Source organism: Poecilia reticulata, linkage group LG6, assembly GCF_000633615.1.
Source record: "Poecilia reticulata strain Guanapo linkage group LG6, Guppy_female_1.0+MT, whole genome shotgun sequence".
Classification (NCBI taxonomy): Eukaryota; Metazoa; Chordata; class Actinopteri; order Cyprinodontiformes; family Poeciliidae; genus Poecilia; species Poecilia reticulata.
In genome coordinates, this window is record NC_024336.1 from 31,063,918 (window position 1) to 31,075,934 (window position 12,017).

The 12,017-nt window shown below is 50.1% G+C and overlaps 1 protein-coding gene across 3 annotated transcripts in view; it reads left to right on the forward strand.

The window, feature by feature from the left end:
* Nucleotides 1-11,978, forward strand: part of tat (tyrosine aminotransferase) — a 17,156-nt gene extending 5,178 nt beyond the window's left edge. Inside the window, exons 1-12 of one of the 3 annotated variants that reach the window (XM_008412713.2) lie at nt 1,560-1,630; nt 6,050-6,324; nt 6,610-6,714; nt 6,842-6,909; nt 6,978-7,136; nt 7,474-7,612; nt 7,689-7,741; nt 8,859-9,011; nt 9,184-9,312; nt 11,116-11,199; nt 11,461-11,559; nt 11,641-11,978. In XM_008412713.2, the coding sequence (XP_008410935.1) occupies nt 6,105-6,324; nt 6,610-6,714; nt 6,842-6,909; nt 6,978-7,136; nt 7,474-7,612; nt 7,689-7,741; nt 8,859-9,011; nt 9,184-9,312; nt 11,116-11,199; nt 11,461-11,559; nt 11,641-11,781 (1,350 nt within the window). In that variant the 5' untranslated portion in view covers nt 1,560-1,630; nt 6,050-6,104 and the 3' untranslated portion in view covers nt 11,782-11,978. Of the gene's footprint in view, nt 1-1,398; nt 1,631-2,077; nt 4,503-5,404; nt 5,758-6,049; nt 6,325-6,609; nt 6,715-6,841; nt 6,910-6,977; nt 7,137-7,473; nt 7,613-7,688; nt 7,742-8,858; nt 9,012-9,183; nt 9,313-11,115; nt 11,200-11,460; nt 11,560-11,640 lie in introns of those variants that run through there. The other 2 variants (XM_017305242.1, XR_001776687.1) reach the window with 2 other exon arrangements.
* The last annotated feature ends 39 nt before the right edge of the window (nt 11,979-12,017 follow it).

A 12,017-nucleotide genomic window follows, 5' to 3' on the forward strand; every position in this document is an offset into this window, starting at 1 on the left:
TACCAGTCTGTTCATCAGTTTCAATATAAAATGATCAGAATAATTTATATCTAATMAAACATTGAGCTCTTTATTCAGAAATGCCCCAAAACTATTAAATAATCACATCAAAAGTTAGAAACTGTCTTTAGTCATTTCTCTGATTGCCAAATATATTAATGTGTGAGAAAATGTGTCAATGGCAGAAATTAACTTAAAATACTTTATAGAACGGCACTTTATAAAGTTCGGTCCATTTACCTGCATTAGCTACTGGCAGAGATGCCACATTCAATATGGCCGACGCTGTTACGTATCGCAGCAACGGGCCGGCCCGCTCCATGACCTTTGACCCGCCCCATGAGGCGTCTACGTATTAACGTCTATGGCTGAGACTATAAAGACAAACTCATAACAGTAAGGCAAATTAATAAAAATGGAGCAAGATTTAAAACAAAAGAAAAGTAGCGATACTAGCAGTTACGTTTTTGTATAAACAGATTTCAAATATTTGCCCCATTTCCAAATAAGGTAAGAGACTGACAGCGGTCCGTCCCGCCCCTTCCTGTTTGCTGCAGCGAGGTGTACTTGCAGTGTTGAGGCTGCTTCCAAGCCCACCTCGCTGCAGCAAACAGGAAGGGGCGGGACGAACCGCTGTCAGTCCCCAAATCATACCTGATTTGGAAATGAGACCATTGCATTCCGGAAGTGAAGGGGGCGCTATTTCCTATGTTACAAGTGGTCTCCTTTTTTTATTTTCTTTTGAAATCTGTAATGTATCTTCCTCTTCAGGAAGGAGTTTCACTCTCAGCATGTATTTGAACTTCTCTCTTTTATTTACTTCAGCGCAGCTCATAGTTTTTTTTAACATTCTGTACTTTCTGTGCACTTCTAAATCTGCTCCTTAGTTTCAGGTCTACTGCTGCCTCTAGTGGCGAGGGGTGGTAGCACAACTAATATAATTACATTAAATGAGAATATCACAAAGGTATGAGTCTGCCAGTGGTCTGTCCCGCCCCTTTCTGTTTACTGCAGCGAGGTCCTTCTGGCTTCTACTGTTTTGGTTTTAGCCAAGTAGGAGGGACAACCGCTCCAAGATGGCCGCCATATTTCCTGCGCCCGAGCAGCCAATGAGGGGTCTATTATTAAAAATAATAATTTGTGGAGAGCCGGTGGAGAAGTTGTCAAACTTCCGTTTCCTGGGAGTCCATATCATGGATAACCTGGCCTGAGATGTAAACACTGCAGAACTGACAAAGAAGGCCCAGCAGAGACTCTATGGTTTCTATAATGACAATAAAGATGATGATGATTATTGTTATTTCTACTGGCTGGTGTTGGTCCATTGTATGACTGAGCCAGAAAGCCGTTGATTGGTTGATTACACGAACCAATGAGAACGATTGTTGTCGTCTCCAGGGCGACATGGAGGAGTGCTACGGTGAGCGCTACGCCCAAAAGGTGGAGCAGCGGCTGCAAGCTTACCTGCAGGAGCTGCGGAGGACGCTACCTGCAGACGCCTGGAGTGGCAGAACCAACCTGGACCGGCCCGAACCGAGTCTCATTACTCTGACTCAGATGATGAAGAATCAGCATCCTGAGGATGAGGAGGAGAAGAGCGCATTAGCTGGGAGGAAGCTGCTGCGGTGTGGTGAGCAACTTCAGCTATTGGCTGTATGACGGCCATCTTGGAGAGGTCGATCGCTGATTCAGTCAGTGCAATCTGACAGGTGTCAGATCACCTAAGTATATGTTGGAGAATAATTAAAACTTCAAAATTGACAAAATCTCTGTTGGTCTTTGAAGCTGAATCTTGGAATCACACCAACAGTAATATTAGCTGACATTTCCCTGATGGACATAAATACAGTATAGTAATATTCTATTCACAATATATGACAATAATATGTTCATGTTACTTTCTGAAGAGTTATCCTCCAAGCCCTGAGGGCATCTCCTGCTGTTAGCTTAGCCGAGTGGGACGGACGCCCTCTCCAAGATGGCCGCCGCCTGTCCTGCCAATGCGTGGTCTACTCTGAGGAGTATTCACACCACAATCCTTCCTGCCAGTCCAGATGTCTCTGTTTCTGTCCTCCAGATGCTTGTCCCTCAGAGACGTCGCAACAGGGACGGCCTGGGGCTGATTGGGTCCTGAAGGTCGGTTCTGGTTCCAGTCCAGATGTTGGGGAACCCAATAGTTCAGAGGACAGAACAGAACCAGGGCCAGTGGAAGAGGAGGACGTTCCCCTGTCCCCTCGGTTCTGCTCCAAGCACCAGCGCTGGATGGACAACTTCCTGAGAGGCTGTGCTGAGGACGACCCGACCCCGGTCCCGTCCGACCCGACCCCGGTCCCGTCCGACCCGACCCCGGTCCCGTCCGACCCGACCCCGGTCCCGTCCGACCCGACCCCGGTCCCGTCCGACCCGACCCCGGTCCCGTCCGACCCGACCCCGGTTCTGTCCTTGTCTCAGGACCAGACGCCGGCGGACCTGGTCTCTCCTCTGCCCGGAACCTCAGACGGTTCTGCTGGACCCGTCCTGCTGGTTCCAGTGGTCCGGCTGGAGGATGTCTCGAGGCGACTCGGATCCAATCCGTCTCAAACTGTCTCCGCGATTCTGGTCAAAGCAGCTTCCTGTGGTTCTGGTCCGGGTTCTTGGGCCCGCCGGACATCAGTGGACCAAAACGTCCTGGAACCTGCAGGTTCTGGCCTGGTTCTGGGAGGACGGACTGCCCCCTCGTCTGACCTACAGAACCGGGCCTCACCGGTTCCGGCTGACCCAGCTCAGCCAGGTGTGCATCAGAACTCCACCAGAATCCATTGTGAAACCCAAACCAGCAGAACCGTTCAGTCCAGATCCCAGCCGGTTTCTCCTGCCGGCTCCAGAACCTCAGCCCTTCTGGGCCGCTTGCAGCCGTGTGTGGTTCTGACCCGACTGAGCGCCAAGCAATGCTGCTCCTTCCAGGTCAGCGACCCGGAGGACCGGCCTGGTCCGGCCCGCCGGCCTGGTCCGGCCCGCCGGGCCAGCAGAGACCCGGACTACCGGCCTCATGTCAACATGATGAGATTCCTGTCAGAGGTCCGCAGGGTCCGGTTCCCTCTGAGGACGGGAAGGAGAGTCCAAATGGAACCGGGCCGGTTCTGGTTCTAGACTCTGAATGCAGTAGTGAACCTGCTTTGATGTTCTGACCTCACAGCAGTGGTCCAAACAGTACCGGTTCTGACCTGGATCCGGTATCAGAGTCCCATTTGACCCAGTTCCAGCAACCAACTGGGTTTACTGGGAAGAAAAAACACATGCCGCACTTTTAAGATTGTAAACACTGAACTTCCTCTGCTTGGTGATGGTCCAGAACCCGGTAGAACCCGCCTCAGCCGGAAGGGCTCAATCAGGTTAGGTTAGAAGAAGAAGCAGACATCGTCTCTGGTGTCAGAACCAGAACCAGAACCTGGGTCGGGAAAGTATTCACTTCCTGTTCTGCCGTTGCTATGGTGATGGCACCTCCAGAAGCTGCTGTTGGGTCAGGGACGATTTACTGTGGTTCTGGTGGTCCTGGTTCCGGTCCAGCCTGATTAACAGAGTTCTGTGGTGTCAGTGTGTTTGTGTCGCGTCACATTTGTTCCCCTGAAACAGAGGTCAGAGTCCGGTTGGTTCCTGTGGGGAACCGGAGAACGGGCCAGGTATCGACCCGGCTGCTGTGGGTTGACCCGAGGTTCTGTTTGCGCTGCGAGGTCGACGGCCGGCAGAGAGCAAACTGTTGCGTCATTTCATCAGAACAGAACCGGGCCGGGCAGCGGGTCGAGATTAACCCCCGATGGGCCGGAGAGGCTAGTTAGCCTCATTAGCTTCTGATCCGTCTTCCCACAGCATGGCGCTGCCACCACCTTGCTTCACTGTATGAATGCTGTGTTCAGGTTGTTACTTTCTCCAACTAGGGATGGAAAGTTCTGTTTGGGCCGGATCAGAACTTACATTCCGACAGACTGTAATCGATTGCAGCTTGTTGCTCTGATCTCTGTTTGCCTCCGCGTGACGAACGCAGCCGGCCCCCCAGCGCCAGCAGACCCGCCACTATGCCCTCCCAGTAACTGCTGCAGCCGGTCTGGTTCTGGTTACTGATGGGGGGCGGGGGGCGTTCCCGCTCGGCCCCCGGCCTCGGCCAATGGGAGCTCTGCGTCTGTGGAGGTTTTGCTGCTCAGCATCTATAAAAGCAGCTGGTGGATAAAATCCTGAGCGGTTCTCCAGCAGCCGGACGTTAGAGGTTCTGGTTCTAGTGGTTCTGGTTCTAGTGGATCTGGTTCTAGTGGATCTGGTTCTAGTGGATCTGGTTCTAGTGGATCTGGTTCCAGTGGTTCTGGTTCCAGTGGTTCTGGTGGATAAAATCCTGAGCGGTTCTCCAGCAGCCGGACGTTAGAGGTTCTGGTTCTAGTGGATCTGGTTCTAGTGGATCTGGTTCTAGTGGTTCTGGTTCCAGTGGTTCTGGTGGATAAAATCCTGAGCGGTTCTCCAGCAGCGTTCAGCAGGTAAAATGATTTTGTTACCTTACTGTGGTGAAGTGGTGAAGTGGTGAAGTGGTGACGGTGAATGAATGAGGATCTGCTGCAGTTAATGATGGATGAGGAGCTAATTTATGGCTACTTCATGAGCTTTCATGTAAATAAATGTTATTTAATAAAAATGTAATTTATTGACTCGAATGTTGCAGCAGAGAGTTTTGATGCTGCTGGACTGGATGCCAGTTTCTCTGGTAATTACTTAATTACTCGGGCAGTGGCTCCAAGATGGCCCGTTACCACGGCGACCCGAATGTTTCAGGGTCACAGCAGAGGCCCAGATAAAAATCCTAATGATAAAATAATCATTTCTACAATCTTTTGCCAGATTCAGATCACCAACGTGCAATAAGATGAAACAAACGGTAGAATAAAAAAATGCTGCAATCTTAACCGAAGAGGCCCAGGTCAGAGGTCAGAGGTCAGAGTCTCGGTCCACTCAGTGCTCAGCAGTTCAGATATTTTATAAATCATTCAGCAAAGCGTCATGGTTTGATCAGAGGTAAAAGCCAGAGTTGCTATGAAGCCTTTTAAAGTGATTTTAAAACACGAACCAAAACATTATATTTGGTTTAAATAAGCAAAATAAAATGATGGCAGATGTTTAAATTAACAAAACTTATGACAAAAATACAAATGAGTTCAAACTAAAAACTATTTGTGTTCCCAGCCTGCCTAACGACTGGAGGAATTACTGGCTGGACTAGTTTAGTCTCTTATGTGCTAAAACAAGAAATAAATAGAAATGTGGAAGAAGGTTTGATCATTAATGACGAGATATATTACACGTTAATTAAGGTTGTATTTATTATGTAGTTAAAGTACTACAGTGATCCCTGGTTATAACGCGGTTCRCCGATGTTTATGTGCAGTTTTTTCACAGTGTTCTGCATCCTGATTGGCTAAACGGTCTCCGAGGTTCTTCTCTACCTCTCTGCCAATAACGTTACGGTATTTAAATAAGTAATACAGCTTAAAGGACATGAAAGCTGAAAACTTTGAATGCCTGCTGGAAAAACCTGGGCAGAATCAGCGCAGAGGCCTGATGAGATCCATCGCTCTGCCGTGGATGCAGCAGCTTGGAGGAGACGCTGTAGTGACACGACTCCTGGTCACATTAATGGATGAACACGGACATCCGCTGACCTGAAAGCAGGTTTTGTTCTTTAAATGTAGAGCATTTAATGATGCTGTGTGATAACTGGACAAACTAAAGGTAACTACTGCACGGATTCCTGATTCTCGGAACGCCACCACCAAGAAACACCAGGGATCACTGTACATGAGATGCATCAGTTTTACTTAATAAATGTTTTATTGCTGCTTGTCCACGTTTCTCACACATAACTAATAAATACATTTAGACCATCTACTTTTATGTCTTAAATATTAAAGTCATTCAGTGATTTTTAGAGTGGAAGAAAAATCAAATATGACCTATTTTTTTATTCATTGTCTTAAAAGTGATAAAGTATTTAGTGGATAATTTTTCTGCTTCTGGATTGTTTCTGTTCCAGCTGATCTCCGGTTTAACAGGCCAGCTGGTCCGGCTGCTGCTGCTTGTCCTGCAGGATGGACACCCAGGCCTTCGTGGTTCAGATGAAGAGCAAACCCCTGACCTTGAGTGGGAAGGCCGGCGGCCTGATTCCGGCCAAGCCGCGCAGCCGCAGGCGGCGCTGGGAGGTGAAGCCGTCGGAAATGTCCCGCAACACGTTGAACCCGATCCGGGCCATTGTGGACGGGATGAAGCTGATCCCCAACCCGGCCAAGCCCATGATCTCTCTGTCCATCGGTGGGTCTCGTGGTCTGTAAAGCGGTTGCCACGGATACGTTGCATAATAAACATGAGCTGGTACTTTAAGCTCCAAAGTCCTGATTTTCATAATTATGACTCAGATCTAAGACTCGGACTTCTTCTCTGACTAATAAATCAGAAAATGATCAATTAGACTCAGAAGTTAAATTCATTAAATGTGAAACATGTGAACACTTTGTGTTTGCCATTAATAACGGGTTTCTCATCGTTTGATGTCTGAATGTTGGATGTTGCTGGATGTTAACGTCGGTTGTCTGGCAGGTGACCCCACCGTGTTTGGGAACCTGCCGACGGACGCCGCCGTCCTCCAGGCCATGAAGGACGCCATCGACTCCCAGAGATTCAACGGCTACGCTCCGTCTGTGGGTGAGTCTCTGGAGACCTGACGGTCCCGACGCCGCAGCGCCAGGCGCAGCTGCATTGCTGCATCTCTGCATTGCTGCATCGCTGCATCTCTGCATTGCTGCATCTCTGCATCTCTGCATTGCTGCAGGATACCTGAGGAGCCGGCAGGCCGTGGCAAACTTCTACAGCCGACCTGAAGCTCCACTGGAGGCAGAGGTACCCTCTCTTGGCCGTTAGCTTAGCTTGTCTCCGTTGCCCGTTAGCTTAGCTTGTCTCCGTTGCAGGACGTCATCCTGACCAGCGGCTGCAGTCAGGCCATTGAGCTGTCCATCAGCGTCCTCTGTAACCCAGGAGACAACATCCTGGTCCCTCGGCCCGGCTTCTCCTTGTATAAGACGCTGGCCGTCTCCATGGGCGTCGAGGTCAAACTCTACGATCTGTTGGTGAGGAAAGCTGCTTCCTGTGACCACTTCCTCTCGGACCAGATGGTTTCGGGTTGACAGGTTGCATCTCTAACCTGAGCTGTCAGTTACACAGTTTACTTTCTGTTTGAACTGTGAATTACATTAAACTGAATTACAGTGAATCAACAGTGACCTGCTGTTGGCGAGGCTGCAGTTATTTAGTGCATGTTACTGTATATGGGACCACAGTAGTCTATTGGCTTTATTGTCATTTTATGGAATGTGCATATCGGTTTTCTGAACCTGAAGCAGGAGAAACAAATCGTGGCTTAAAACTGAATCCTGACCCAGAGAAAAACCCCGTCTGCGTTTTCAGCCTGAGAAGTCGTGGGAGATCGACCTGCAGCACCTGGAGAGCCTGGTGGACGAGAGGACTTCCTGTCTGATCGTCACCAACCCGTCCAACCCCTGCGGCTCCGTGTTCAGCCGGGAGCACCTGCAGGACATCCTGACAGGTGAGCTGAGCTCTGACGGGGCAGCTGGCTCTGAAGGGGTTAACGGTTCCATCACCTCGATGCCTCTGTCTTCCAGTTGCCTCCAGGCTCCGTGTTCCCATTCTGGCAGATGAGATCTACAGCGACATGGTGAGTAGCAGCGGGTCGGGTCAGTCAGTCGGTCTGTCAGTCGGGTCGGGTCAGTCAGTCGGGCTGTCAGTCGGGTCGGTCGGGTCGGACTGTCCACCTCCTGGATCACCTGCCAGCCACATTGGTCTCCATGGCAGCGCTCCTGGCTCTGCTTGGTGGGGTCATGACCCCAGAATCAGCTGAGGGCGGCGACCCGCCGGGTTTCAGGGAGGCTAACCTGAAGCCCCTCCTTTCACCCATTTGACCCCAGCAGGTCAAAGGTTAAGTGCGTGCGGCGGTCGGATGTTTGATGGACCATAAGCTCCACTTCATGTAGTTTCCCTTCAAAGGCGATTCTGATTGGACTTTATTGGTTCTTTTCAAGCTGATGTCTGGTCAGAGGTTCTGGTTCTGGTGAACTATTTGGACCCAGCCATGTTTAGCAGAGCGTAAATATTTTGGGTCTCCTGTTGGAACCAGAACCTTCCATCGGTTCTGCCATGGGTCAGCAACATTCCTGGGTTTTTCCAGCAGCTGGGAGGTTCTGGCGGTTCTGACGGGTCACTGGGTTCAACAGAACCATGTGAGCTTCTGCCAGTGAAAAGCAGCAGATCAGCATGACTTTGCAGTTTCAGATATGTTTCTGTGTTGGGGGTTCCGGACCGGCTCTGAGGTCCAACAGAACCACTGGCTTTATGACTGCAGCAGCAGAGTTATGTAACCGGGTCTGGTTCTGGCCAATGGGGCGGGAGGCGGGTCCGGCTCTAATGAGAACCAGGTTCTGAGTGGAAGTGGTAAGTGGGCCGTCTCACGCTCACTTCCCCCTCATCAGAACCAGAACCAGAGGAGCAGCCCGGGTTCTGGATGCCTCTGCCTAACTCGGTGGACCTTTAAGCATTTGACCTCTGACCTTAATGTTTAATATGACCGGTTCTGGTTCTGCTCTGAATCAGAACCAAACCTGGAGAAGCAGCATTCAGCTTCTATGCGCCACAAATCTGGAACAAACTTCTGGAAAACTGCAAAACAGCCGAAACCCTGAGAGCCAGTCGGCTTGATTATTGATGATCGATGTCTGACGATGGTCGGCGTCAGTTTGTCCCGATCCAACATGGCCGTCTGCTCTGATCCTCTCCAGGTTTTCCCAGGATGCAACAGTCCTTCCCTGGCGTCTCTCAGCAGCGAAGTTCCAGTTCTGGCCTGCGGCGGCTTGGCCAAGCGTTGGTTGGTTCCCGGCTGGAGGATGGGCTGGATCCTCATCCACGACCGGAACCGGGTCTTCGGATCAGAGGTCCGACCCGCTTTCACCTTCACCTCCTTCTGATCGATCAGCTTATCGATAAATCGTTTTCAGGTTTAATGTCTAATATGTTTATAATTACCGATTACAAACCGACGATCAGGTTAGAAAGGCTGACCGACCCCCACCTGCTGCTGACCCGGCTGTTGTGTGACCTCCTCAGATCCGCCAGGGCCTGGTGAGGCTGAGCCAGCGCATCCTGGGAGCCTGCACCGTCGTCCAGGGGGCGCTAGAGAGCATCCTGAACAACACGCCGCCCGGCTTCTACAGCAGCACCATCAGCTGCCTGCAGGTCAGCCTGCTGACCGGCATGAACATTAATTCACACTTTATGTTAGGATGCAGTTTACCGACATTGATCATTAATCGGTGATCAGCTCTGGGTTCCTACTGATGACGATGAAGGTGGCATCAGCCTCTGTGTTGATTCAAAGGTTCTGGGACTTGATGACCCCAGAAAAGGGCTGAAACGATTCCTCGGATGGTTCGAGTCCCTCGATTATTAAAACCCCTTGATTAAAATGTTCCTGCCTGGAAGCTTCGTTAATTTATGTTTCATCATTTAGCGCCGTGTTTCAGCCGGRACATGATCTGCGTTGCGCGGAGCTCTGACTTCCTCTGAGTCGTTGGTGGAAGCTACGTGTTAGCGGCATAACGTCCAATCTGCAGGTTCGGCCCGCGGGGATTTTACTGATKGGTGATAATTCTGGGTTTTCATGGTTTTYGGGACCAATAAACATCCTGACCGGAGCAGAAAGGATGCTGGGAGTCCGGCAGCCTTTCTGCTCCGGAGCTGCTGGTTGGAGCCGAGGAGGATTTATACAGGTGAGCTCACCTGTAACACGGCGGGAGGCTTTAGATGCGTAGCTTTACTGAAAGTACCGGAAAATAAATATCATCCTGGTCTCAACAAATGGGTGGCGAAGAGCATCGTGACGTCACTGACCTGGGAGACGAGTGCAGGAGTCCAATCCCGTCACTAACATGACCACCAGCTGCCCTCACTGACCACCAATAGACGGTTTTTATAATGGCCTCCTCACCAACAGGCCATTTGTGAGCCTCTTGATTATTACATTGGATAGAATTTCAGATTTTTGTAACTTTTCTTCAGGTTAACTTAAAGTGAGCTGTTATTGTTGCAGGTTAGTTTTCTAAATGACGTTAAAGTTAAATGGGGCTGATATTGATATCTGATTGAAACGCTGCTGTTATGTTAGATTTACCAATGTTATGTTTTATCTTTTTATATCCGATTAATCGTAAGAATAATTGATGGATTACTTGATTACTAAAATATTCGTTTGCAACAGCCCTACCCAGAACCTTTGAAAGAGAGTCAGACCCACAGCATGACGCATCCTCTGCCGTTCCTAGCAGTGATTTGCTGGCATGTAGGGCTGTTGTGCGGTTTGTCCGTAAAGCTGCCCTGTAACCCTCAGCCTCCCGCCGCTCCGTCTCTCCGCTCACCTGTATAAATCCTCCTCGGCTCCAACCAGCAGCTCCGGAGCAGAAAGGCTGCCGGACTCCCAGCATCCTTTCTGCTCCGGTCAGGATGTTTATTGGTCCCGAAAACCATGAAAACCCAGAATTATCACCAATCAGTAAAATCCCCGCGGGCCGAACCTGCAGATTGGACGTTATGCCGCTAACACGTAGCTTCCACCAACGACTCAGAGGAAGTCAGAGCTCCGCGCAACGCAGATCATGTCCCGGCTGAAACACGGCGCTAAATGATGAAACATAAATTAACGAAGCTTCCAGGCAGGAACATTTTAATCAAGGGGTTTTAATAATCGAGGGACTCGAACCATCCGAGGAATCGTTTCAGCCCTACTGTCATGTTCTCAGGTCTTTCCTGTTTTGGAGGCTGGCCAGAAAATCTGATCGTTTTGATTTTAAAACCTCAGTTTGGTCCAGAAACATCTACATAGTTTGATACGGTGCTGCTGTGATGAGAGATTCATTTAGTTTGGTCCAATCAGCCTGCAGGGCTCTGCTTTAGCGCCGCCTCCACCCAGAGATGGGCCAACAGCAGGCAGATGCCTCACTCTGACCGGAATGTGTTAAAGATGAGTCTGTGCTCTTCCTCCAGTCCAACGCAGAGATCTGCTTCAGCGAGCTGAGCGCCGTCCCGGGCCTCCACCCCGTCATGCCGTCCGGAGCCATGTACCTGATGGTGAGTAGAGGTCAGCCTGAGGTCATCATCAGTCTGAGGGAAGAAGCACAGACTTGATGAAAATACTGAGATTTACTTCCTGGTTTGTTCACTTCTGGATTTAACCAGAGTCGTTCTGCTGGTCATGAAGCCGAAACCGCAGCAGGACCAGAGTTTGGATCAGACCTGGTGGCATCAGCATCATTTAAGGCCCTCTCGGCAGGAAGTGACGGCAGGAAGTGGAAGCGGCCTCTGCTAACAGAACGCGGTGTGTTGTTGCAGGTTGGGATTGAAATGGACCATTTCCCAGAGTTTCAGAACGATGTGGACTTCACGGAGCGCCTGGTGACGGAGCAGTCCGTCTTCTGCCTGCCCGCCTCGGTGAGTCAGTCATCAATAATCATTAATATCTATAAGTGATGATGAGGACGCCAGGCAGAGCTGCTCTTCCTCTGGCTTCAGGCGTTCGAGTTTCCAGACTTCTTCCGTGTCGTTCTGACGGTTCCAGAGGAGCTGATGCGGGAGGCCTGCGGCCGGATCCGCGATTTCTGCCGGGCCTGGTACCGACCGCCCAGCTGCGACGGCAACGACCTGGACCAGTGACCCGGCTGGTTCTGACCCGGCTGGTCCTCGTCCACATCGAGTCCTCTTTGATGCTGGGAGTTCAGGGGCATCACCTAATATTTATATTTTATACAGGCAGCAAATATTAAAATATTACCCTCCATTGTTTTGTATATTTATAAACTGAGTCTGGATGTGATCTATTAATGAGTTATTAGTGATCTATTAATGAGTTATTAGTGATCTATTAATGCTTTATTAGTGATCTATTAATG